At 41.8% G+C, this 27,814-nt stretch overlaps 1 protein-coding gene across 7 annotated transcripts in view; it reads left to right on the top strand.

The window, feature by feature from the left end:
- The window catches only part of cep112 (centrosomal protein 112), a 134,684-nt gene that overhangs the window by 86,096 nt on the left and 20,774 nt on the right, over positions 1-27,814 (top strand). For all 7 annotated transcript variants that reach the window (XM_086289154.1, XM_086289151.1, XM_086289153.1 and 4 more), the window contains 2 exons: positions 12,432-12,494; positions 18,020-18,169. In XM_086289154.1, coding sequence (XP_086145280.1) covers positions 12,432-12,494; positions 18,020-18,169 — 213 coding nt within the window. The remainder of the gene's footprint in view (positions 1-12,431; positions 12,495-18,019; positions 18,170-27,814) is intronic.

Below are 27,814 nucleotides of genomic sequence, written 5' to 3'. Positions count from 1 at the left end.
AGTAGACGGGCAAAGCTTCTGGAATGAAATGATGAGAAGCAGGAAATCAGAGGAGATAAGATCAGACGTTGAGATAGTTCAATGCATTTGATCACCAAAAAGGAAAGGAGAGAAGGAAAAGTGATGGAAGCAGGCTCAGGAAAAGGTGTGTGGAGGTGTGTTAGACTGGATGCTATTGAAGCTTATCTTTGCTAGTGTGTGTGTGTGTGTACACACATACATGCACATGTGTGAACACACACAGCCCCAGACCTCTCAATCTCTATTCTGCACTGAGGGGTCTGTGAAGCCGCTTCTGTGCCTGATAAAGACGCCTCATCTCTGGGCTACAGTGAGCATGAATCCTGCCTCTTACGCACACCACCTCCTTATTTGACTTTTTTATTCTACCCTACACCTCCACCCTCCATTTCTCTGTCTCTCCCTCTCTCTCTCAGTCTTCACCGATATCTTTAACCCTTCCTTCAAGCTCTAGCAAGACTTATAATGTTTGTGCTTTCTGTAAATAGTTAGTTTTAACCAGAAGCCTTCGCTAAGCAGCTTGGAGGCACAGTTTCTTACCACATGCATATGAACAGGTTCTTGTCAAACACCAGCTATATTTGCACTCAGTGCTTAGTAGAAGTTGAACTCACCCCACACCCCACAATAAGATATTATCAGAATACTACACTGCATTACAATGTAGTCGTGATCACGGTAATATGCCTAATTAATCCCCCCACCTGGTGCTTAATAGGGATATGAAGTTTGACATTTGTCTAGTGGAGAAAAGGTCTTTATGTTGGACGTCTTCACCCCACACAACTGTATATATCCATGTATAGCCACACCTTGCTTGCTAATACAGCCAAGAGTTCTGAGACAATGAAAGACAAAAGATCAGGAGGCTTCAGGTTTGATAGGAATTTAATGAAATTTGGAAATTAAAATTTATATTCACCTTTAGTCTGGAGAGTAAAGCACCTTGAACTGCAAGAAGAGGTTAGATGTGTGAATTTTGTCTAATATGGTTGTGTGGACCTGACTATATCTGCATGAGTGTGTACCGGTAGAAAAGAGAGGGCGCATAAATACAGAGACATGTTGAGTTTCCTTGTTGCATCTGTATGACATACACCAGCTTCTTTCTCATATTATTTTAATTGTTGGTATAACCAACACGTGTACATTAAAAATGAAGGAGAAAAAAAGCTTTCCATGGGTAAGTAGTAGAAAAGGACTGTGTGTGCATGCACAGGGTAGTGTCCATGTGCATGCACACTTGCACCCCACATCAAAGGAACGGGGCATTTCATCAAAAACTAACCGAGTGTGACAAAATTACCTGAAGGCAAAGTCAGCCAATGAGAAAGCAGCTTTTTGGCATGCAGTAGCCAACCACTGCTTCCTGTCACTGCACTAGTTTCCCCCTAGCTGTGCCCCATGTGATGTCCATGACATGAAAGGCACTACAGAGCTCAGTCATCCTCTGACACAGGCGCACACAGGCTGAGCATCAGACAGCTACACCATGTAGGCCTGTGCCTTCCAATTGGTCTCTTTAGTTTCACAGGTGTTTTTGTTTGCTTCAAGGACGTTTTTCACTTTAACCTGAGAGGTTTTCCTCTGAAAGCTACCTAGCTTCAGAAGGTGAATGAGACTGTATCCCCTAACTGGAACTGGGGCTTTGTTTTGTGTTTTCGCTCACTGGCGCGATGCTGCAAATGTATAAGCCTTTTATAGTGATGAAAATAAGAAAGTGCACCCTATTTCAATTCCAAGGTTTTACATACCAGGACTTCTCTTTTTTTTAATAATCAGGTCCTTAGCAGGTCCCAAACTAATTTAAATACCTCAGGTGAACAGCAACACATATTTTATTGCAATGTTTTTTTTATTCAACAAAAGCTAAGTGAAAATGCAGAAGCAGAAAAAACTAATCAGATCCTTTTAGTCAGCAGCTTGTAGAACCACAGTTAGCAGCAATAACTGAAGTGATCATTTTCTGTATGACTTTATTAATCTCAATTTTTTTGGAGGAATTTTCATTCACTCTTCTTTATTGTCTTGCTTTCAGTTCATTGAGGTATGTGGGCATTCAGTTATGCACAGCTCTCCTAAATGCCACAGCATTTCAATCATGCTGAGGCTGCATGATCCACTCTGGGCCAAACTGATGGCCGCACGTCTTTTTCTAGAATACTTTGGCATACAGATCAATTCATGGTCCCGTGCCTGCAAAATAAGCCCAAGTCATCACCCCTCCAGTGCTGTGCTCGACAATAGGTACGAGCTGTTTGTTCTCATATGCTGTGTTTTGATATCCCCAGACATAGTGCTGTCCATCATGGTCAAACATCTCTACTTTATTCTCATTTGTCCAAAGGACATTGTTCCAGAAATCTGGTTGTTTGTTCAGATCTGGTTTTACAAACCTGTGCTGTGTTGAGATGTTCTTTTTTGAGAGAAGAGGCTTCTCTTTGTAACCCCCCTATCCAACACCCTGAACAGGTCACTAGTGTGTTGTAGACGGAGACAGAAAGCCATTTGCACTTACATTTGCAGCTATGGGCAATGTAGAGTCACCAGTTAACCTAACCCAACTAACTCCATGTCTTTGGACTGTGGGAGGAATCTAGAGTACCTGGAGGGAACCCATGCAGACATGAGGAAAACATACAAACTCCACACAGAAAGGACTCAGCCAGATGGTGGATTCAAACCAGGACCTTTTTGTTGTGGTGTTAACCACTGCACCACCATGCTACCCTAGTTCAATTCATCCCTTTTCTATTCCCCAGGTTTCTCAATGGTGCAGTATAATCTGTACACCACTGTTTCAGGCTGAATGATAATAACCCCTCTGCTGTTAAATTGCTAAAACTGTATGGATTTTCAGGTCAGGGCAAAATTTGATCGCAGAGGATTTAAAAGATATTTCATGCTCATTTTTTTAACATTAAACAATAAGCGTGGAACATCTTTTAACCTGCTAAGAGATGATCTGGTATTTTAGAACTTAAACTTAAAGAACCAGCTAAAGATTATACTGCCAGGTAACACTGGCAGCCGCCAGTATTTATCTATTTATTTATTTTGCATTGTTAACTGCAAACAGCTAGGAATTGAGAATATCTTTCATACAAAGCAGGGATATATAATCCGACTTCTTCAACCTTCAGTCTGATACAGATACCTTTCTGCTGATACCAAGCTCGCATCTGATATTCAGTGTATAATAAGTATAATAAGGTGTATTCTCCCGTCTGAGAAGGTGACTGGGAATCATTGTTTTACACGTAAGGCAACATCAGGCTCAGCCTTGAACATTGATCTCCTAATTTCGTAACATAAATTGTCCAAAAACATCAAAGAATATTAATTTACTGAACTTTTTTTGTGAACTAAAGTGAATACAATAATAAATGTAAAAGTGTAATGGCGCTATTTATCAGGTGCTGTGAATTTATTTGCATTAGAGTCGTTTCCTTTCAAAGCAGTAGTGACTGTGTTTTTTACCCCTCGGACATAAAAGGCTGATGGGGTATTATTGTCACTCTGCTGGGCAAACAGGCAGGCCAATGACATGGACACCCAAATTTGAGAATGAGATAACTTGAGGAGTTTGAAATTAATAACATAAGTGCATCTACTAAAAATATTGGACTAGTTTTCAGGTTTTCTGAAAATCTTGTGAATGCGATAACTTAACAGCAAGGCGATGTAGGATTTTAAAATTGATACCAAAGGTGTGTCTGCTGTGAGGCTGATTTTTAGCACTGGCCGCTGCCGGTATTTTTCAGTCATGACAACTGATTTGACCACGATTTGCTGTTAGGTGTTACAGTTTTGCACACATATAATGAAAAGCTGGTGGTATAGCAGAGCTACTTGTTGACCTCTATGTTAGCTCACCTGCTAGCTCCTGCTATTATTTGGTGATATAAAGATAGAATAACACAGAACTGAACTAAATAGTTCGACACATTATTGATATCTGATCCCTGATTCCAAATCTTTCCCTTTAGAAATCATTTTAGCTGGAATGATTTTCATATACTTTCAAGTCTTAAGAGAGCGTATACAGATCTACACTCACATTTCATTTTAATTTGTAGAAAATTGCTGCAATCCCTTTAAAATGAGGTTTTTCTTTTGTTTTCAGTATTACATCTGAAGAACAGGGTTTCTGCAGGCCTTGGGTGCTTCAGCTTGGCTACAAACTTTGAAAACCTTTTTAAAAATTTGTTTGCACCAAGGAATTCATGTGTATATAAGTTTTGTTTGTTGTGCTGTGCACTACGCTGACTGTGCAGACTTTTATGTGGCCGTGCGCGCATCTGCTTTCACACAACTTTCCATGTGTGGACGCATGCACCCCTGACCGAATGTGGTTTGACTGTTTGGATCCTGATGTGCCTTCACTGTGTTGCATTCCCATCCATATTTAGAGCCGTGCACTTGTGATCAGACCACCCAAGATGCTTTTAGTACAAAACAAGCACACGGCTGATTTTCCTAATTTTCAGAGAATTTACAACTCCAATTGGCAGACTTTTTTTTTGGCTTTCTTTATTTAAAATGTTTGTGTAAATCTTTACGTGCCCGTTTTCTGCGTGCCTGTAGGAAATTAGCAGCTTACTGCATAAAACGTGAGAAAAGAAATCTGCTCAAACAGAATAGCAGTTGAGGTAAAAGATTTATAATTTTTGCAAGCGTGAAGCATATCTTAACGTGACAGTGAGCCACAGAAATATTCCACCGGTGGTGTTTTAGAGGACTGCATTTGTTATCATCATTATTATGAGTGTTTATCAGCCATAAACTGGTCCATAAATGTCTCATTTCTTTGGAGAACACAGTCTTTTGGTGCTAAAACTATAGACAAGTCTCAGCTTCCACGTCGCGACTCAGAAAGATGTGATAGCTGTTTAATTTTTTGTTTGGTTGGTTGGTTTTTAATACATTCGTTCATATTTTATCCACGTGAAGCCATTCATTCTTTCTAGCTCTGATCCTGACCTCCAGAGAGCTTACTGTTCTCTCTCTCAGCCGGAAGATGGTGGTACAAGGTTGTTGTCATTGTATTTGTCATAGCTACGTCTCGTTCTTCTCTCTTGCCTCCTGTCGTTGCTGACTTATTAGGTTGGTCCTCTGCCATTTGGAGATATACCAAATCATATTATTCAGTCGGTCATGGATTAGGCGAGGAGGAGAAAACCAGTGGCTGGGGGATGATCAAACAGGGCCCACATTCACCTCACACTGACAGACTAACCGGGAGACAAAGAGATTGGAGGGGCAAGGCAAGGGGTCTGATTTTATGGGGAGGGGTGGAGGGTAAAGTTTAAGATGTTTTGTGCAGATTATTGGCTAAATTTGGATTTGCCTTCCATTGGTATATGTTGGCATCACAGCTCCGTGCGCGCATGCCCGGATCTCTGCGAGCTCCTCGTTTCCTCAGTGCACCATCGGGCCCGGCGGCGGAGAGGGAGGGAGAGAGCGAGCGAGTGAGTCACCCAGCAGATGAAAGAGTCAAAGTAAAAGCTCTGCCATCCCAAAAAAAAAACATCACACAGCTCCCTCGCTCACTTTTTGAAGTCATCCAAGAGGAGGGAGGGAAGCGACACACTTTTTTCCAATCGCATTAAAACATGGCGTCAGGCAGCTCCCATCTTGTTGCACGCTATAGATTACACTTTGGTTTGAAGTGGAGTTTTAAGTGGGACACCACTATGTTGTTGTTTTTTAGTTGTGTGTGTGTGTAGCGAAGGGGAAAATCTCTCAGTTCAACTGAAAATCATGCTGCACCTTAACATCAGTAACATCAATCCAAAATACACTGAAGACATAAATAGAGATGTACCTACACAGAGAAGTCTAAACCGAATTTCATTGCGACTCTGCGAGATTTCAGTGAATAACTGAGACGATTCTGCGTGTTCTTGTGTTAAGTCACAGCTTGACTGTCAACTCAAGTTAAGACCAATGCCTGTGAACAGTTAACACACAAATCTGGGCACAGAAAGCATGACTGAGACACTTTCAGCATCTGATTCAGCATTCGAAGCGTTTAAATCCTCAAACTTCTTTTTTTTTAATCCCAGCCTTAAGATGTAGGTTAGATTTTAATCCCTTTCACACTGATGGCAAAAGGATATAATTGGTTTTCTGTTATAAAGATCCAGCTGGTGGAGTGTGTAATCACTGAACATTTGGGATGTTGCGTGTGTCTGCGTATTTGATGTATGTTTATCTGCCTGTGCGTGCCCGTGATGCATTATTTCTGTGCTGTGTATGAAGCGGCACTGACAGTTAGCAGCAGGGATGAAGAGAATCACTACTGACAGGCAGTGATGGCAAACTGTGAAATGGAAATAAAGCCTCTTGTCATTACAGCAGCAACTCTCTCTCGCACACGCAGATACACAGGCGAGCGCAGCAAGACAGCAATGATTACAGACAAACGAGCAAATAACATCTCCCAGCTCTCCCTCACTAGCAGATTGAACTCAAATTGTTATGAGAGTCATGCGCGGTGAACAGAGAATCGTTTTGAATGCTTACAAATACTGCTGCCACTAAAACTGAAGGCTTTGTGGAGCAATGGAGAAAAGCTTCTCTTTGAAATCGCTTTCTTTCCTTCAACAAACGAACCCCCACAAATCTGCTCCCCAGCGTGTCGTACACAACTTGTTGTATGCAGGGTTAAACCACCAACAGCCATTAAGAGAACATGTTGTAACTCACTGTAACGTCCCGGCTTTTTACCTAACCACTTTTTGGATTGGAGTCCGCACTGTGTCCTTTCGATGTGTCTTGTGATATCATCCTTGCGTAAGCAAGTATTGACTTTAGTTTTGTGCCTTTTGTCAGAGTTCAGCTTTAGGACGATGCTGAAAACCATAATTGCTCTTTAGCAATGTGAGATGATTGGAAACACATCGCAGAAAAATGCCATATGGAAGCAATATCCTGTCCAAGATGGAAGAGATTTTGGAAATAAAACCTTGTTTTCGGAGAAGTTGGGATTGCTGTTTTAAATGTAAATAAAAACAAATGCAATGATTTGCAAGATATTTAAACCCCATTTTTAATTAAGTGGTGAAACTAAGGAATGTTCTAGTTCTTTGAAATATATGCTCAGTTAGAACTTGTTGACAGCAATTCTTTGCAAAAACAAAGTTGGAAAAGTCACATCGTGCTTAAAAACAAAGTGGGAAATGTCTCGCAGTGGATCAAGTTAGTCAGTAACATGACTGAGTGCTAAAAGAACATCCCAGAGTGGCTGAGTCTTTTAGAAGTAAAGATAGGGAGTGGTTTACCCCTCTCTGTGAAAGACTGTTTGGGCAACATATTGCAAAGAATTTGGGAATTTCATCATCTATGGTGCATTGTGTAATTAAAAGATTGAGGGAATCTGGAGAAATCTCTGTACACAAGGGACAAGGCTGAAAACCAATATTGGCTGTCTGTGACCATCTGGTCCTCAGGCGGTACTGCAAAACAAAAAAGAAATAAATCATTGCATGGACTCAGGAACTCATATAAAAATAACTGAACATAGTTTGTCTTTGCTGCCATAAGTACAATGTGGCACGAATGCAAAAGAAAACAAACATGCATAGTAGCAAAGCAGAAAACTTTCCTGAGGTCTGAAGAATCAAAAATTGGAAAACTTTCTTTCTAGTGAGATGGAGCTCCTTGCTTGTTGTCAGTGCTAAGAGTTTAGACGTTGGCAATGCATAATGATTAGCATTAGATGGATATTTGGGAAAGGCATCAGGGTTATAATATGTAGTGTGCACAGAGGTGCAGTGGTTAGGGCTGTTGCCTCACAGCAAGAAGGTCGCAGAGAGCGAGATTGCTTGTCTTCCTTGTACCTGTTTAGAGTCTCTCCAGGTACCCCAGTTTCCCCCCACAGTCCAATTACACGCAGGTTAGGTTGATTCTAAATTACTTGACTGTGAATGAGCATGATTGTCTGGCTGTGTTGGCCCCACGATAGACTGTGACCTATCCAATTTGTACCCCGCCTCTTACCCCTGACAACTAGGATAGGCTCCAGTTCATGGAATATATTCCAACAATATGCTTTTTCCTTTTTTGGGGGGAGAAGCTACGCAGTCATCCACAGTAGCTTTTTTTCAGTGTGGACATTGTTTATTTCAGTAAAACAATACCAAACTGCATTCTGCACAAAAACAAAGCTTCAAAGAAAAAAAAGGAAAGTACAGGTGTTAAATTGGCTTCGGTACAGTCTAGGTAAAAGGTACTTGTGGGAATGGGATACCATTTTGCTTTTGATTTCCTTAGTTCAAGCACTTTGAGATTTTTGTTATAAGGAGAGGTGATGAAACACATCCCAACTTCTTTTTGAAATGCTTTGCATGTATGAAATTCGTTATTCGTTAATTTAGTAAAGTTTGAACATTTGATGTGTTTTCTACTGCTGAAAACTGTGACACAAACATTACCATGCAGTGACTACAATGATTACACTAAGAAATGTTTACCTTAGCTGCTTCCTCCTTTAGCAAGAATACAGCCGTCTGTTGTGAACAAAGGGATTGCACACCTTGAGCAAATCTCATTTCCAGCAACAGATCAAACTCTGGATGTGTGTTTGGCCTTCATGCATCCTGTTTGTCTGCTGTGTCTGTTTGAATAAGTGTGACTTGTGTGCGTATCGTTAAGTGTGTGAGAGAAAGTCCCCCCCCCCTCGCTTTCTTTGTGCCACTCATGTCCCCATCCTTTTTAAGTGTGCCCATGTATCCATGTGTGCCCGTGTCTATGTGTGTGTTTGGCCTGCTTCCCATTGCAGATTATTAATTAAGCCCTGGTAAGCGGTGCATGCCTTACCTTCAGATCTACTTCCACTTTCTTTAGCACACACTGGTATCTGCGCACACACACACACACACAAAGACGAACACACTTCAAAGCAGCTGCACTCCACACCGCTAGGATTAAGAGGCGATTGAAGAGCCTGATACAGCCTCAAAGTGCCTTCAGCGCAAAAATGCCTTTGGCAGGGCGCAGGTACTCTCTTTGAAAGTTCTTACACACTCACACAGACACACACATATGGATGGGCTTTTAATTTAGCACTGTTTTCCCTTTGTATTTGTCACAGTCCAAATGGGGTATTTTTCACTGCATGTACTATCCATATTTTCTTCTACTTCTGTCCATTTTTATGTGTGTTTAGATGGTAGAGGTTTATAATGTTTGAAGTTTTTTTTAAATACTTTTTTATAATACTTCCTGCTGAAATCCCCCGAGTGACTTCAGGTAAAAGGAATAAGTTAGTAGCAAGCTCTTTGTGATTTTATAAAAAATCTGAGCCTGTTTGTGTGTCAGTATGACCACATGCTAAAGGTACAGTCAGTAATTTGAGGTCATTTAATGGAAAATAAGGATATATAGTGTGTAATTAGATCTTCCAACAAATTGATTCATTCTCAAACTTATAATTAATGTATTAAAAATAAATGGGAGTTGGTTGGCATTGGTTTGTGAAGGCTGCCATGTTCCCTTACTATATTTGAATACAGTGACCAGGTAGGACAGCTCCCTTCCAACTGATCGCATTTTATGTAGAGACACCTGCATTTTCAGGCTGAAGTTATAAAGGATCATATCTATGTTTTATCATCGGGGGAGGGGTCATCTTCACCAAAACCACGAAGGAAAGAGACAGCACCACTGGCATCTGTGTAAAATGTCATACTCTTCCTTTGCATCTCAAGCCTTATCTCATAATATAAAGTCAGGGCAAAAATGTCCATAAACATGCTTATTTATTCCCAGTGTTGTCACAACTCCTTGTTGTCAGCAGATTAGACATGTGACACTCCGTCTCCGCTTGACAAGAAATAGCTAAACCACAACAGCTGGTTACAAGCTAACATCATACCAGCTAATGTTAGACTTGAGTGTCCTAAAAATCTCACTTGTCTTTCTTATCCATCTATTTATTCTTTTCCACTTGTCCTTATCAGGGTCGCCGGGGGGCTGGAGCCTATCCTAGTTGTCATAGGGTGAAAGGTGGGATATATCCTGGACAGGTAGCCAGTCTGTCACAGGTCTAACAATGACAGACAGACAACCATTCACACTCACATTCACACCTATTGACAATTTAAAATCACCTGTTACCTTCACCCCACTCTCCCATATCTTTGACCTGTTGGATGAAACCCAAGTACCTGGAGAGAACCTACACAAACAGGGAAAACCTGCTGAGGACCTTCTTGCTGAGGCAATAGTGCTAACCAGTTTCAGTTTTTTCCTTCTGATAAACAGTTTAATTAGATTCATATGAGAGTTTATTCGCCAAGTGTCTGAGTCCACTTCAAAGAAAGTTTCACTAAAGGCAGTTAGCAGCAGCTAACAGAGGCTAATAGCAGCGCTTACCAGTAGTTCAGGATATCTTCAACAACTCACCTCAGTGTGACTGTCGTGGGTCAGAAGTGAGTTTCACGGACTCATCAAATTATATTACAGTCCTTTGACAAAGATTCCCGGCTTCCTCCTGAGTAAATAAAGGTGGACACTACTCATCCAGCATTGACAGCTGAGGTAAACAGTGGACTGAATCTGGATCGCCTCCAAGCAGTAATAGAAACATTCCAGCCAGCTGGGGCCATTATGGGGTGCAGTTTAAATTTAATGTTTTTGATCTCTTGGCAGTTGAAAACATGTTCGAGGGGCAAGAAAACACAACTCAGTTTACTGCACTTTGCAGTCTACTGACGTCAACTTGAATCTTGGTCTAGCTGTGAAAATTTTACACACTGTAAATTTAAACCCATGTACATGTGAACCTACAGTCTCACATTGTGCAGTATAAACATCACCTAAATTAACTGTAGAGACGATTATGTGTAAATGGAGAAATAGATACATTTAAGACTCTTCTTTCATCTTTTTTTTTAAATTTTTCTAAATATAGAACACGAACAATACACAAATATTCGTTATTATAACAGAGTCACTCACAATATGGAGCAGAGCTGAGACAGAAAATGTAAAAAAAAGAACTCCATTTGTTTCCCTTTCGCACAGACAGTTCATTCTCTCGTCTTTCCTACGCCCTCCTTTGTCCTCCGCGCTCTCATCAGCTGCTTTAGGGCCCCTGGGGACAAGCGGGCCGCCACTCAAAGAGTCCTGGCGCAGGAAGACAGGGCTTGTATCCTTGGTGATGGCTCTGTGTTTCCGTGGTGACAGGTGTGTCCGTTCAGAGCGGACGGCCGTGTTTGTCAGGAAGTGTTTGGAAGGGGTGCGGAGTCCAAACGCAGCTCAGGTGTTGATGGCTGTGAGTGGGAGTGTTCAGCGGAGCAGTGTTTGTTCATGAGTTGTCTGTCTGTCAGTGGCTGTCAGGAGAGTCAAGTAAGTGTTTGTGTGCGCAAAAGAGAGAGAATCATGTTTACTACAGTTTAGAATAACTTTCTGAATACATCTCTGCATGGCTGATGGTTTACAGTTGTGTGTTTTTCAGGAATTTAGAAGAAGAAATATATTAAACTGTGGCCCCTTTTTTAGTGGCATAGCAACTGAAGCGTCTAAATAATATATAGCATATAAATGCTGATTTCTGTAGTTTTACAGCAGAATGTGAGACTTAAGTTTAATCCTCGTCCACTGAAAAGCTTTGCCTGGCCTTCACATAATGACCTCTGTCCCCCATTAATTCAACCCTTAGTGTTTCCTTAGTACTTGTATGGACCACATCCACGTCCATACAGGCCGCTACTGATGTCCCTGTAGAATTCCAGCACTTCACACCTAATTATCTCACTCCACAGTTCAGCCTCTTATTCAAACTCTGGCAGCACAACACAGCTAGCTGAAAGGAGAAAGATCTCGCATTAGAAACACACAGCCTTTGCTTCCAGCTGGCTAGCTTCCCATAGAGAAACAACGGAAAACAAAAGAGACGAGCAACGCTCACTAAACTTCCAGCAACAATCGCCATTCACTTCTATTCTGTCTCCGCCCTGTTTAGTTTCCCAGCTTCTCTCAAATGTCTCCCTCGCTTTTTTTTTTCTTACCCTATAGCTAATTGGCAGCAACATTTTAATTCCCCCACCCCTCACCGTAGCCCCTCGTCTTGTTAAGTGATGAATTGTTGGCAGGGGATCAAAGGGGAGTGGTGCCCACTGTGCACTGTGCCCATCGCTACCTGCTGGCACACATGAGCGCTGGGAGTGGCGCGGAGCCAAGGGGCCGCAGGCGTGCTCAACAGGGACACACTGCCAAGAGGCAGAGGTCAGCACAAAAGTGTGTGTGTGTGTGAGAGGATGGTTAGGTTGGGAGGGTAATGTGTCTCTGTGCACTTCCTAACGGAAGATTGAATTTCACTACCCTGTCTCTCTTTGTGTCCCTCAACCTGCCCGTCTGCATATCTCTTTCTCACACTCTCCTCTCCCTTCTTCTCCTTGCAGACCAACAGCAGGCTGAAGCAGATTGAGAGGGAGTACAGTCAGAAGCTTGCCAAATCTGCCCAGGTAATCAGTTTTCACTTCTGCCCTTTCATTTCATATTCTTGTTTTTCTACTCGACTATGTGATGGAACAGACAAAATGTACTGATGGGGGAAAGGTGGTGACACACACACACACACACACACACTGCAAGCTGCCATGGCCTTTTCTCTTAAGCACATGTGCACGGGCGCAAATGTACGAGAGAGTGCACGCAGAACATTCGTGTCAGTGCCAGAGCACGAAAGTTCATATTAGAGTGAAATTTGTAAAGCTTTGCTATCTGACTTTTATCAGCCCCTCTTTCATCCCTGTGTCCAAAGTCAGAGCATTTTTATCAGGCTTCAAATTTACACACAATTCTTCTCCTTATCTTTGCTAGCCTTAGATTAGAATTAATATTTGCTCTCTGAAAGCTGCACCAATCAAACACCGACACATGAGTTGAAAGGGCTGGAATGAGTGCAACCACTACACTTACATTCATGTGGTGATCAGACACGAATCCAGGAAGCTTTTGCCAAACATTAATATATCAATTGTGTCTTTTAAGTTTGTTCAGCTGCCCCCCAGTGGCCACAATTCCCCGGGTATAAAATATCTTGGCACTCTCTTAAGAGATTTTTCCTCCCACAGGACAATCACCAGGATTTAGAAAAGGGGGAGAAAAAAGAAAAAGAGTTGCAAAAACACAAGCAGTCCAGCTCTTTGTGTGATGCTGCCGCGGCCCCCAAGTGTACTACGGCTCTCTCATGGGAGCTACACAGCCCGAGCAAACTGTTAAGCCGGCGAAACATCTTGAAAACATATCGGTGAAAGTCCTTTTCATATACCATACCTGTCTGTCCATCACCTGGCTACACTTCAAATCCAGGAAATGTGTTTAACATTACTTCTTGTGTCCTTAGGCCACATGAAATCGAGTTAATTCTTCTGTCCAAACAGATATAACTTCCTCGGACACACGTTGCCATTCAGCACGACGTCTCAGAAAGTTCTGGCAGCTTTCACCTCACCAGTTCAAAGATCCAAAAACACCCTAAGTAGTGTTTACATTACAAAAAGAAAAGTGGTTTCTTCTTGATTATGTAGCAGGCTAAAATATTACAATCATTTGGCCGTAATTGCACCTCGTTACCCAAAGAGGAGATTCAAAAAGGCTGGGGGGGAGGGTGACGAGGGGGAGGAGAAGGTTGTTGTTTTTCTTTCTTTCTTTCTTCTCCTCTTTAAATCTCCCCCATTTCGGGTTGGTTGGCAGAGGCTCCGAGTTGAAAGCGGGGTTGACAAGCAGATGTTGTGAGGAAAAACGGTAGCTTATTAGGTTACACAATGCTCAACTTCAAAAGGAGTTGGGTGCTGTGCGAAAGTTTAGCCTCTGCCCGCTTTGGAGGGTGCAGGGCCGCCGCAGACGAGCAACAAGTGATTAATCCTCTGGTTTGGGGACACAGAGCTGGCATAAGTTTAACAAACAACACTCGCTGACATTAGAAGATGGTCCCAGAGCGCAGAACTCAACACCGCTGTTGATGTGAGCGGTTACATAAAGGTTATGCTAAAGGAGGGGGTTCTGTGCAAACATGTTAATATGCGTGAGTATTTCTGAGCATTTGTTGTGGGCTTGGGCGACTTTGTTTTAAAAGGTAAAGGTGGAACCAAGAAGGCTTCCCCCCCCCCCCCCCCCCCCCCCCACCCCTTGGAGCAACTCAGTCAAATGTAAACAAGAGGTCTTTGAACCTCAAAGGCTAACCCCAGTTGTTAACCCCTCAGTGTCTGACAGGGAGCATCGCTCTAGAGCTCAGCTGCATAGCTAATAGCCCAATTAAAAACATACCATGCCATGCATTATCCTAGGGGGCCTGATATGTATGTTTCTTTGCATTCACACACACAAACATACGCACAGAAGTGCAGATCCTATTCTTCTGTATATTATCTCCCTGCTTTTGTCTCTGTGCTCTGGTTCTTTCAATCAGGCACGCACACACACACATACATACACAGCTCTCCTAATTAGTGTCTCCTACCCAGTCCCTGTGTGTTAAGCGCCTAGCTGCGAGTGGTCCTCCTGGGTGACCTGTGAACTAAACAGGGCCCACTTAATGGTCAGGTTACAGTGGGTGGTAGTCTTGGTGCTGATAGATCATTACTTTATCCCTGACCGCAAGTAGGTGGGAGGTGGAGGGAATGTTCTCTGGGCGGCACGGTTCAGGACAGGTTGAAATTAATATGTAAAATGATTTCATTTATTTAAACACAATGTTGGGGGTTTGTTTCTTTCTTTCTTTCTTTCTTTCTTTCTTTCTTTCTTTCTTTCTTTCTTTCTTTCTTTTACTGTGCTTTTCTGTGACCTTTTAGGAATTTACTGACCAGCTGCAGGGTTTATTCCTTTGGAGACATTTTCACATCAAAACAAAATCGAAATGTGTCAGCACTGTTTAAACTTTGGGTTCTTTTCTGTATTGATTGTTAGTAGAGCTTTTGCTCTCTTTCACAACTCTCAGCATATTCATTTCCAGTAATGCAGGAGACAACTGGTTTCTAGGAAAAAGAAAAAAAGCTCTGAAGTTTCTTTGTGAACTTGCTGGCCAATTAATATCTAGCTGGCAAATACGGTCATGCGAAAAGAAAAGCTTTTCACACAACTCTCTGCAGCCCCTTTTTCATTCCAGTTTGAAAAGTCAGAACATTTTATCAGGCTTCAAATTTGCACACAATTATTCTCCTTATCTTTTCTAGCCTTGGATAATAATTAATATTTGCTCTCGAAGCTGCACCAGTCAAATGTCAGCCGGTAAGTTGAAAGACTTACATTCATCAGGTTTGTTCAGCTGCCTCACCACCTTTACCAGCAATAACTTTAACAGCACGGCTTTTTCGGCCTCTCACATCTTTGTGGAAGAATTTTTACCCACTCCTCTTGACCGTGTTGCTTCATTTCATTGAGGTTTGTAGGCATTCATTTATGCACAGCTCTCTTAAGGTCCCGTCACATTTCAAGTATATGAATCAGGTAGAAGTTCGGACTCTCACATTTGACTCAAGTGTATTCAAGGTGCCCAGGTCCTGTGACTGCCAAACAAGCCCAAATCATCACCCCTTCACATGTGTTTGACAGTTAGTATGAGGTGTTTATGCTGATATGTCTTTTGGCCAAAAGTAGCACTATACATTATCTCCACTTTGGTGGACATTTTTACATAAGTTTAGTTGTTTGTTCATCTTTTCAAGCCTAAGCTGGAGGGTTGGGAGGTTGCGCAGACTGAAGACACAAATTCATGCAAATATTATGTGCATTGAAAATATTTTTTGCACTCACCTATTCTTAATGCAGCTGTTCACACACACAGATCTCGTGATTTCACTTGATTAAATTGCAGAATTTATTTCGTTGGACCAAGCTTGATTTTTCTGAATAAACAGTTCTGACCAATCAGACCAATGCGTTTGGCAACAAGTGCACTCGTAGCTCAAAACACAGTACTGAATATACAAATAGAAAAATAATAGTATTTAACCTCAGACAGACAGCTAGACACTGCTCCGGCCCAGAATCTCTGTCTTCCTTTTCTTGTTTAGAAACATCCGGACCAGCTCATCATCTTTTCATGCTGACTTTATTTTTTCACACTGCGTTCCCCCCCCCCTAAAAAAAATGCTTTTGGTTTGTTTATACATTGGAAAAATTCTAAATTTCGTGATTTTTTTTTTTTCTTTTCCAAAAACATACTTGGTGCCTAAAAGCTGTAACTTAACAACAAGTATGTCATATTTGGTATAGTTTTTTGGGAGGTTCTGAGACTTTTACATCATCAGTGTGATGAATAAATAACACCATGCATTTTTAAGCAACTTTTTAAGAAAATGTCGCAAAATTAAAAGTCAGATATGAAATTTAAGAATTTTGTGGCAATTGTTTCATATTTCAGGCTTTATGGGGCTAACACAGCTACACTTTGTTGGAGAACGCCTGCAGTTATGGCAGAAATGTTACCAAACAAAGAGGCAATAAGTGAAATGTTCTATCGTTTACACTGTTTTTTTGCTGGCGGGGTCAAATCACTGGAATCATTATCAAAGGAAACGGGCAACTCAAATTAAGCATCAGCCACCAAGTTTTCGCACTTACAAGTGTTTGTGTTCTTTTCATGTATCATTACAGAGCAGCCTTTCTCCTCTGGTAGCCTGTTTACCCACCTGTTTGTAAACAGGTGGGTAAACAGACTCGTTTCTGTCCTCCTTTCTTTTTTTCCATACTTCAGGTTCATGAGGAGGCAAGCCTTCCTTTAGCCCTAAACAGAGATGCTAGCAGGCTGGGAAAATAGGCAAGTCTCACCAGACCAATTATAGACTTAAAAAGGCCTGGCTGCCTATCAGAGAGTGAAAAAGGTGCTATGGTGTGTGCGTGTGCGTGCGTGTGTGTGTGTGTGTGTGTGTGTGTATATAAATATATATATACAGGAGTAACAAGACAGACAGCTGAGTTTACTAGTTTGGAGTGCCGCCACTGCCCCGGGGCTGAAGACCAGCAAATGCAGGGAATCCATATTGCAAAATAATTATTATGACCAGAAATGATGTTCACATAATGATGTGTCATTTTTTGCTTTCATGTGGCTGTCCCACTGACTAAATAAGCCTAATCTCCCTAGCACCCCTCCACCCCCCTTCGCCCTTGCCGTCTCTTTCTGTCTGTGGTCGACCCGCGCCGCTTTAGCTCCCATACTCCCACACAATGTGCAGATTCCAGCGGGGCTAGTCCTCCAGGGTTTGAACATGGTAAACAATTATCTGTCTAGCCCAAAGCAGCAGCAATACCCTCCTTCCTCCTCCTCACCTCTTTCTCTTTCTCCCTTCCCTCTCTCTTTCTCTCTCTTTTTTTCTTACTCTCTCATCTTTCCTCTGCCTTTCTCTGACAGTGGCTTAAATAGAATGTTAATTTTGACTGGAGGTTTTCAAAGCCAAGACACTTCCTTTTCATCTTGGTGTGCACCGCAAGTTCACCAACACAAAGTCACTCCGCTCTTCAAAAAGGAAGTTGTTTTTTCCTTCCTGTCTATTTCTTTTTAACTCCCTCTTCTTTCTCACTCTTGCGCTTTCTCTCTCTCTTCTTTGTGTCTTCTGTCTCGTCTCAAAAAACAAAAAAGAAGACACGAGACTCTGGGAAAAGCGGTCTTTCAAGGTGATTGTTACTGCCTTCCCAAGCCATGGCAAATGCAAAATGCATTTTCCATCTGATACTAGTCTTTTTTTGCAAGCCCAGTGAAATGAAACGAATCAGAACAGCATTTTGTTAAGCGAACGTATTTTGCATTTTGCTTCTGGCAACAGGCTTTTCTCTCTTTGATCGCTTTACTATGCCGCTTGTTTCAAACATAAGCATAGAAATACATAGAACTTCCAAGTTAACTTTGCACTAGGAAAAAAAAAGGTTCCCAAGTGCAAGCAAGCCAAGTTATGATCTTATTTAGTCACTGCCACTTCTCTTAAGTTTCTGTCAGTCCTGCACACACTTGAGGATCAGTCAAAAACCTGACTTTTCTTGCCCACAGCTAATTGCGGAGCTACAGACGTCTGTATGTGATTCAAAGGAGGAGGCGATACGTCTGCAGACAGCAATGGAGAAGCAGCTAAAAGAGGCCAGTGCTCGCTGGGAAGAGGAAAGAAAGACAGTAACCCACCGTGCCGATCAGACCCACAAGGTCAGTGTTGGAAACCACACACTTTAATAATTACATCACTCAGCACTGAGCAACAGGTATTTCTTCACATTCTATGATCCAAGTATGCAAGGTGGCACATGCCCCTTCTCTACAGGTCTCATTATAAGCAGCTTTAATCATTTGTGTCCATTTATTAGGTGTGTGGTCCAGCAGTACTCTGTATTATTAAAGCTTTCAGTGGTATACTGCAGTGTTCCGACTCTGTCTTGTGACAGTTGTTAGGGTTGGAAGTTTAAATTTGAACACACCAGATATGATGAGTCCCCGTATTGTTGTATAGAGACGAAAGAGCTTGAGAAACACTGCTTTCATGTTACTTAATCAAATGAGCGTTATAATTTTAAAAAATGAGAGAGTAGGAAGTGGTTTGCATGAGAATTACCACCTCAATAATCAATGCCAAGGTTCTCAAATAGAAACGAGTGGATTGCCCACTTTGAGTTGGGAATGAGTTGAGTTCAAGTGTCTTATAGACTTGCTTAAGATTAGACAGTGGAACAGGAAATTGACAAGCAGATTGGTGCAACATCTGCAGTGATACAGACACTTTTACTGTCTGTGGAAAAGAGAAAGCTGAGGTAAAGCCAATCGATTTAAAATTCCTCCCCTCACCTGTGGCTAAGGGTATGAAGCTCTGGCAAAGGACTGAAAGAATACGGTTTTAGATACAGACAGCAGAAATCATCCTTCTCTAAAGGGTGTCTAGGCCAAGACTTAGAGATATGGTAAGGATCTCAGTCACCCAGAGGTGCTCAGGGTAGTGCCAATTTTTGTCTGCACTGATAGGAGCCAGTTGTGGTGGTTTGGACATGTGACTCAGATGCCTCCTGAACGTGGTGCTTTGGACATGCTCAACTGGGAGGAGATCCCAGTCCTGACCCAGGGCACACTGGAGAGATTCTGTCTCTTAGCCAGGTTGGGAACAGTAATAATAATAATGGATTGCATTTATATAGCGCTTTTCGGGGCCCTCAAAGCGCTGTACAATTCCACTATTCATTCACTCTCACATTCACACACTGGTGGAGGCAAGCTACAGTTGTAGCCACAGCTGCCCTGGGGCAGACTGACAGAAGCGAGGCAAGTAAGCAGTAGAAAAAATGGAAGGAATTTTATAAAATACATATTTCCTAAAATTTCTAAACTATAATTAGTTCACTAACAGACCTGAATTTATAGTCAATATTATTGTTTTCAGTTACATTTTTAGCTGCTATAACACATATTACACTTTTGTCACAAGTCCTAGAGACAGGTTGTCAGCCTCTGGTTGCTAAGGAAAAATGTGTGTTCCTCAGTTAGTTGGTGGGTAGTTTCTGGAAGTTTGGGCCTCACTGTTCACAGTTTCACTACAGCTTCGACAAGCAGTTTGCAAGTGTTTGCAAACAAGTTGGTGTCTTCAACACAATCAATAGGCAACCAGGCAAGGACGTTCTTGTATATTTCTTTGAGACCTGTTTCACTTAGTAACAGCAAGCGACCGCTCACCAACCAATCTGGGAATGTTTTCTCAGGACGGATGCTTGGCAGGAGAAGCGTTTTGAGTAACCAAACCCTCACAAAAACCTGAACTTACTTTTTATGTCAGTAAATGTAAATACACTATTAACTATGATGGAGGTTACCACTAACAAAAAATACAGGAGCTTCTGTCCAAAGTGCCAGCCACTTTAATAGTTCATTCTGATTCAGTAAAAGGACTAGATGTTACAATCCCTGATAATGCATTATTAAGAGAGGATGATAAAGTCCCAGCAGTCACACAGTTCCTCTTCTCAGTGGTCTTTGCAGTGTTTGGTATATCTAAAGTATCTTTACACCAGCAGAACTGGGGGTATGTCAGTAAACGTCGTGCTCTAAAAAAGCCTCGTCTGGATTTCACTTTTATAGAGTAGACACGGGACGCTTTTCTTTAGTTAAAGCGCACTGCCTGTTTGTATGCATGTGCTCTGTCATTTTTATGGCTCGCTGCAAACTCCATAGTGACTTTAAGTGGCTCGTGTGCTCTGTGTCTGGCTGAATCTTATAAATCTCTCTGTTTCACCCAACGTCTTAAGTCATAGCCCCTCTTTATCATTCCTGACAATCCCTTTTACTGTTAAACTTTACACTTTGGCACATTTCTTTTAACATTTTACTCTTTTTTTTTCTCTTTTGCTTCTGTAAAAAATGTAATGTTTTATATTAATAAAAAAAAAGAGAGATGTGTTAATCCTTTTCCCTGATCCATGTGGGTTTCTTTTAAGGAATCGGCTTCTTGTATTCCTCTTCTTCCCAGAAGCTGAATGGAGTACAGTTGAAGTAGCAGTTGACTGGGTGTGGCTCACTTTAAAAAGACTTGTTGTGTCTGGGATCAGGACATATTTCCAAACACAACCTTGTCTGTTTGTGGCTGGAGCTGTCTCATATAGTAAAGAGGCAGGTCCGTGAGCCTCTCTTCAGAGCTCTTCTCCTTCCAGGCCCTGGAATCCCAGGCCCTCCTCGCTCAGACGTGCACAAAAGCAACCTGTTTTCTATGAAATTACTAGTCCGGCCCCCACACTCAATTATTGTGTTGTCATTTTTATCCATATGTGATTAACGGTAAAGGCTCGTTGTAGTCCTTTGAGTCCAGATACATCAGCAAAGCCCTGTTTAGTTTCTGTCTGGACTGATATATCTTTACTTCCCTTACACTCATTCTTATGATACAATGATACAATAAAACTTCAGGAAGTTTTTTTTTTTAATGCAACAGCATTAAGAAGTACAGTAGAAACTGACCTAACAACTCAACATTCACTGACACTCGACATTTATTCAAATGAATTTGATACCGTCTTGAGTCTTGCTTACTGAAATGTTTCCACTGATCCTTAAAAAGAACTTTTAAAAGTACCTTTTTTTAAATAAAACTATTTAAATTTTACAAACAGGTGACACCTGAATGAGCGACTTCTTACTGCTGGATTATTTATTAAATTACTAGTGCTGTCAGCATTAATCTTGTCAAAATGACGTTAACACCATAACCGCATTAATGTGGCAAATCTCCGTTAGCGAGGGACTGGACGGCGCTAACGCTTTAACAAGCTTACCGCGCTAACGCATTGACGCCATGCAGCCCCGTTTGGACGAATTCCAATTATACTTTACAAAATATCAGGGCTTTATGTATTAAAATGTCTAATTGGTAACATCAGTTATTGAAATATAATTGCAGGTGTTATTCATAACTTTATACAATCTCAGCCGTGTACTAGATTAGTTAGGACTTAATGATAAAACAGCAAAGAGACCTGTGGAAGTGCCTAATATCAGCAGTAATGATAATAATATTAAAATGTCATCCAGTGTATTAAGTGCTGACTCCAAAGAACATCACTGGCATCGCCATACAACTCCAAATTAGCAAGCGTTACACGAGTTTACGTCCCTGGAATTTGTAGCTGCAACATTTGAATGAAAAAGAAACTTTCAAATCACATTCAGGGAAAGTTCATCATTCACTGTGCTGGGTGACAGTGTCTGTGAATCATGCTTTCGACCCTACAACAAGTTCAGCACCACTACCAATGTTTCATGTCATCATGGGGCAAGTGTAAGGACATATGGCGAGAACTGGCAGGAAAAGAGACGTGCAGGAAAATGTTTTAGCTGTTGAGGCCTGTGTGAAATTGGTAAAGTGCTGACATTCAAAAAGTGACTTTCAGCTCCTCTCCTGCCACAAGGGGTCACCACAACAGGTAGCTCCACATGCTTGCTTTGGTAGACTATTGCGCCAGATGCGCTTCTTTGCAACCCCAAAGGGGATTGATAAAGAGCTGGCATTAGCAAAACAAAAAATATGACGTCAGTAGAGGTCTGCTGCTAGCATATTATCAGCTACCGTACAGTTAACTCTGTTCATTAAAGCCTTATAGTATACTCTTGCACACAGGCACAGGGACACCCGAGTAGTACTTCCCGTTATGCTTCCTCTGAAGGGCACATGGACAGTTACTGCATTGTAACTGAGTCTCTGTGGGCGAGTCCTCTCCATCACAAAGAGTTTTTATCAACATGGACTCTTCTGCTCATCGTCTAATGATGAAATTTCAATCATTCAGACCCTAGCAGACTTGCGGATGCAGACGCATATCAAAACCTTAAGTATTCAGTGAGTCTCAGTAAGACAGCACCACTCCTATAAGTCAAACAGACTAAGATCTGGCTTGCATCATAAAGACATTCACTTCTGGCAGAGATAAATCAGGAAGCATTGCAAAAATTGATGGCTGGTTGGTCTGCTGTGGAAATCATTTCAGTCTTAAAAGGTGTTTGATTTAAAAAAAAAATATTTGCGACATTGGATACATTTCCACATTGTTCGCTCAGTGTCTAAATTAAACATCAGAACTGTAGAAGAATTCTTATGTGATTCAATTACTGGCCAAACGCTCACATACATGGTGACATGTTGATTAAGGAATTGGTTACTGTCTGTGTCGCACTGTAGCATGCAACACTTGTAGATCACATCGTGCTTTTGTTGTAATCTAAGTGCAACATGACACAGTAACACGCACGTGCCGACTTCCCCGTTGTGTGCGGTTTTACAAGACACGGGCCTTAGCATCTCTGTTTGGAGGAGACGGCAGCTTTCTGTTTCCATTATCTGTGTGCTCATTATTATGATCCCCGTGTATTAACCACCTGCTAACGAGGCTCTAATTAATGGTTGAATTGCTTATTAAAGGCCAGACGTGAGGGGGAGAAGTGAACGGGGGAGAGGAAAGTAAGATTAGACAAACATCAAATAAACTGAGAGAAAGTAAAGACGTAAAACAAAGATTTGTTGTGATCTTGAAAGAGAAGGTTGAGATCCCATACAGTGAAGGAGAAGAAAGGGAAACGACGGAGGACGTGTGAGGATTGAGACGAAAGGAGGAAAGAGCAGGGGAGAAAAAAAAGAAAGAGATGGTGGAGAGCTGTCAGTGGGCCATCGGAGGGAGTGTGTCGCCTGCTGACATTGTTTCCACGCTGCTCACTTCAAAGGACTCGGATTATGAAGAGAGCGAGGGGCTTCAGACAATGGGAGGGGAAGAAAATAACATCAAAGTTAGCCGTGCATTTGAATTGGGATAATCCCAAAACAGTTGTTCTGAATGCATGCTGCACCAGATCAGATGTCCCTTTTTCTTTTTTCTTTTCCTCGCCAGCCCCATTCTGCCGTTTCTAGCCTGAATTTAGCTCCCTCTGTGGCTCTACTGTACTTGGACTTCTTAAATGTGGGTGTTAACTGCAGAGACCTTTGTATCTCATAAACCCTTTTTTTAGAACAGCGGCAGTACAGTTAAGTATGCTCATTATCTTCCTTTTTTCGTACACATGACGTTTAGGTGGAGTAGTGTATCCGTGCGGTGTGTGCGTGGGAGCATGCTATGTGTGTGTGTGCGTACGTACATAGGGCGAGCTTTAGTGTCTGTCTGCTTGCCATGTTGTTGCAGACGGGGCGCTTAGCTTTGCTTTCCCAGGCACATTTTTGCTCGAGTCGCAAATAGGTTAAATGTTGAAGTGTGTGTTGCAAACAGTTGCAGACGGTGCCCTGGTCCAGGATAATGAGCAGACTCAGCCTCTAAATCTGCTGAACTGAACCTACTTTTAGCTTGTTGTTTTATTTAATATTTTCTTTTTTGGCTCAAACTCAATTTTTGCAAAATATGCAAATCAAATGAGCAGAATAAACAGAAGCGCATTCATTAGAAAGCTCGAGTGTCATAAATGGTACCTTCACCTTTCTCCCTAATGTCATTTTTTATGAGTAATATCCCATATACAGTGTAGTCATATTAAAATGTGGTAAATAACTCTAGACTGAAATTTAAGGAGGGAGTTTGGCACCGTGAAGCCCCATGTGGAAGCCTTCTGCTCGGTATATTGGCCTTTGAACACCGTACACCCATACAGTGGCATCCTACTAATCGCGATGTCGGGCCACCATAAAACATGCCAGATTTTATAGGTCTTTTTTTAACGCTAATCTGCAAAATTAATTATTAAGACTTATATGGAGACTATTTATTTATATATCAATTAATTCATGAGACTTCTTTTGCAACCATTGGAGTCGCCCGCTTATGGCCAAAAGGAGAAATACAGATTTATGTTGTTGACTTCACTTTTCAGGCCAGAAGCCATCTATTATATACAGTCTATGGTGGTGACTCACCATTCCTAATCCAGTTAATTTTAGAGTGCCAATTATCTCATAACAGTTGGCAAGTCTCTTTGAGTGCACTGGAACCTGGCTGGTGTCAAAGGACTGTGCAAGGTGAAAGCTATACAATGCTCTCTGTTTGTTTTCACGCGTCCTGATGCATAGGGTTAGAGGTAAATGTGTTTAATAGTGAGGTTATCTGGATTATTTGACCACATGATGTGTGTCTATGTGGCCGTGTTTGCAGGTAGTGTCTTTTCTTTTCTTTTCTTTTTGGTCTGTGTGTTCATGTGTGTGTCAGACCGTATTTATGAGTGTGCATGTACACTTGCCTGAAATGTGCAGCTGCCAAATCTGACAGAACTGAAGCCCACATTAGCTTGCCAAGAAAAAAGGTACAAAGACACACACACACACATTCACACACATACACACGGCTTGTCTCTACCCTCTCTCAGAGCCTATCTTCCCAACTCTGTATCTTTCGAACTCTTTCTGTCTCAAACTCTGACTACACACACACACATACACAAGCACACATGCTCACCTCGCCCTGCCAAAAGGGAGAGGTGGCTGGTGAATAAACAATGGCACTCCGCCCATAGTGTCACCCGCCTGGGCTTTGATCAGCACCGCTGTTCCTGCTCCCCACAGCAGTGCTTCCTGTCTTTCTGCCTGCCGAATGTTGCCACGCACGTCCCCCGAAACGCACGCACGCACACACACACACACACACACCTCTGTAACTTAGTGTTCGTGGACCTACATACACTCTCTTTCTCCCATTTTCTTCTCACTAAGTCTTTATCTGTGTCTTTCCCTCCCTCAAACTCTCCCACAAACACAGCTTTGAGTTAGTGCCCTTGTCTCTACAGTACATCTTCCAATAGTATTGCATTCTCTAACATACACCCACATATATTCAGTGTTTTCAGACACACACACACACACACACACACACACACTGAAGACAGGGATACACACCTTTGATCCAGGCTCCTCCAGCAGTAGCTTCTAGTGCGAGTCAAAGAGAAGGTCCTGTTGTAGTGTCCTCTGGGTGAAGTGACAGGTGACACATTACATAATGCAACAGTGACCATTGTCTCACAGTGTTTGAGGATGAGAGTGAATATGTGAGGTGCACTGTTCTTTGTGCATTAGACAGTGTGTTTCTTGGTTAAATTTGCAGTAGATGTAGTCCATGTGATCTAGACGCTGTTTTTTTTTGTGCATGCATAATAATGAGGGATCCTGTGCATGCACACACGCACACACAGCCATACAAACATGCACACATTAAGGAGGCTAGTTGTAGCAACTGCAGTTTGTCTGTAGTTCTGTAGTTATATATGCATTAGTTTCTGAGGGGGTTGAAAGGATGACTTTGCCTGTGGGAAGGAATGGCAGCAGTGGATCAAGAACAGGTGCGCTGGATACTCTCTGTAGCAGAGGCAAAGAGCTGCTTCAGTAGTTGTGTGTGTGTACGCGAGTGTCCATTTGTCTCCCGTGTTTCTGTGTCCGTCCACGTCCTTCAACACATCCGAGTTCTTTGTGTCAACCTTGAACTGCACATTTGTTTGTTAACCATCTGAACCATCATTTTCCTCTCTTTCTTCTTCTTCTCTTTCCTCTGTGTGTGTATGTGTGTGGGCATGAATACAGTTTTCATTTGTGTTGTGTGTTTGGTATCTGAAATGGTTGATGTTACTTGCTGAAAATAAAATAAACTGCTCTTTACTTTTAGCTAGGTTTAGGTTTATTGGTCCAGTTAGCCAAAATATATGTAACTGTTTATGCTAACAACAGATTAAGTTAACTCAGAAAATGTTATGTGATTTGTGGAATTATCTGAACTTGTGGTTTAAAGATGTGAGACTCATACCCCTCTTTGGTATGACACAGCAATGAGGGAGGGTCTGTAGTTATCCATTATCAGCCCTCAACTTGGTCCATGACGTTCCTCTCAGCCACCGTTGGACCCTGGTCAGATACTGGCTAGCTTTGGTAGGGATGTTTACATGTCTTTTGACCAACTGGCAATACAGAGACGAGAGAATGGTGAGCACAGAGCGCCACTTCCTGTTCTCTTGCTTCAAAGTCGGTGTTTTTGTTTTTACGTGGGTTTTTTGGTTAGATGCTTGAAATAAGATCTGTGGTTAACGTGTTTTAGACATTTTCCAGTTTCGTTCTACAACATAAAAAAACCTCAGTCAATAATCCGCCTGTAAATGTTGAAGAAGCACCAGCAAGTAGCTAAATGAGACTAGAGAAGAGACTGAAAGGCTGTAGTGATGATGACACTGTGACACTGAGAGAGCTAAAAGAGGCATTCAGTAACCTTTCTGTTTCGGTGGCTTTTTGTTTTGAGTCACTTTTATTTAAATCTGTGGTTTCCTCCAACGACTTTCTCACTTCCTGGGTGTGTTTGTTAGCATCACTAATAAAAGTATATTTCTTAATATAGGAGCAAACACACTGGGGCACTTCTTGTACTCGTGCCCCACCGATGGCTGTTGTTCTCTTAAATCTTAACTCCGTGCTGTCAAGTAAGCCCACATTCCAACTTCCAGCTAATTCCGGTTTGTCCTTTATGTCAGCATCAGCATTAGCCAGAAAGTTATAGTCTTGGATCTGTATACACACTGTATTTATAGCACGTGTGAAAGCGAAGGTTGCTCTCCCTCTTTTTTTCTTTCCCACTCTTTTCTGTATGCATTTGTGTGCGTGCGTGCGTGCTTGCTCCACACGTGTGCATTGTGTCGGCTGATTGATGAGTTTTCCGGCCATGGGGCCGATTCCCAGCAGCGTTTGATCCACATATCAGAGGAGGTGGAAGTAGAAGAAAGATAACATTCCAGGATGCTATAAAAGAACGTGGGAAGTAGAGTAGCTCATAGAGAGCATATTTGCAGACAACAAATGGAAATTACTCACCAAACCACAAACCTTATGCAATGTACAAAGAAACCAAGAGCTCTTTTGCGCTTTGGCTTGGGCTCCTCAGTTTGAAGGATACCATAGAACTTGGCTGAGGTCACAGATTGCATAATATCACTTAATAAGAGCTACAAGAGTTAGCGATATAGTTCAGAAAACCACTAAAATTGTCAGTACGTTCAATGCAAGATATTTTTTGGCATTCACAGAATGGTGATTTACTATTTTAATAGCCACATCATTATTTATTGTTGTAACCACTTATTTTTATTTTAATATAAATTACAGTGCTGTACAGTGGTTAGCCATCAGCAGGACACCAGATTGATTCTGTGCAGTGAAACGATATTAAATAGATGTGTATCGCATAATCTTGATTTTTTAAAATCCTGGTAAGAATCTGAGGATTTACTCCTAAATCAAAAGAGCACCTATGTTTCATAAGATGTTGTCAAGAGTTTTTAGAATGCACTTCATATGCGTCCTTTTCGATAAGCAGAACAAATGCA

This window comes from Aulonocara sp. 'chitande type north' Nkhata Bay, linkage group LG4, assembly GCF_057382095.1.
Source record: "Aulonocara sp. 'chitande type north' Nkhata Bay isolate Kocher_YH1m ecotype deep benthic linkage group LG4, A_spYH_male_GT1.1, whole genome shotgun sequence".
Taxonomy (NCBI): Eukaryota; Metazoa; Chordata; class Actinopteri; order Cichliformes; family Cichlidae; genus Aulonocara; species Aulonocara sp. 'chitande type north' Nkhata Bay.
Note: the sequence above shows the minus strand (reverse complement) of the source record. Positions and strands in the feature narration are given on the sequence as shown.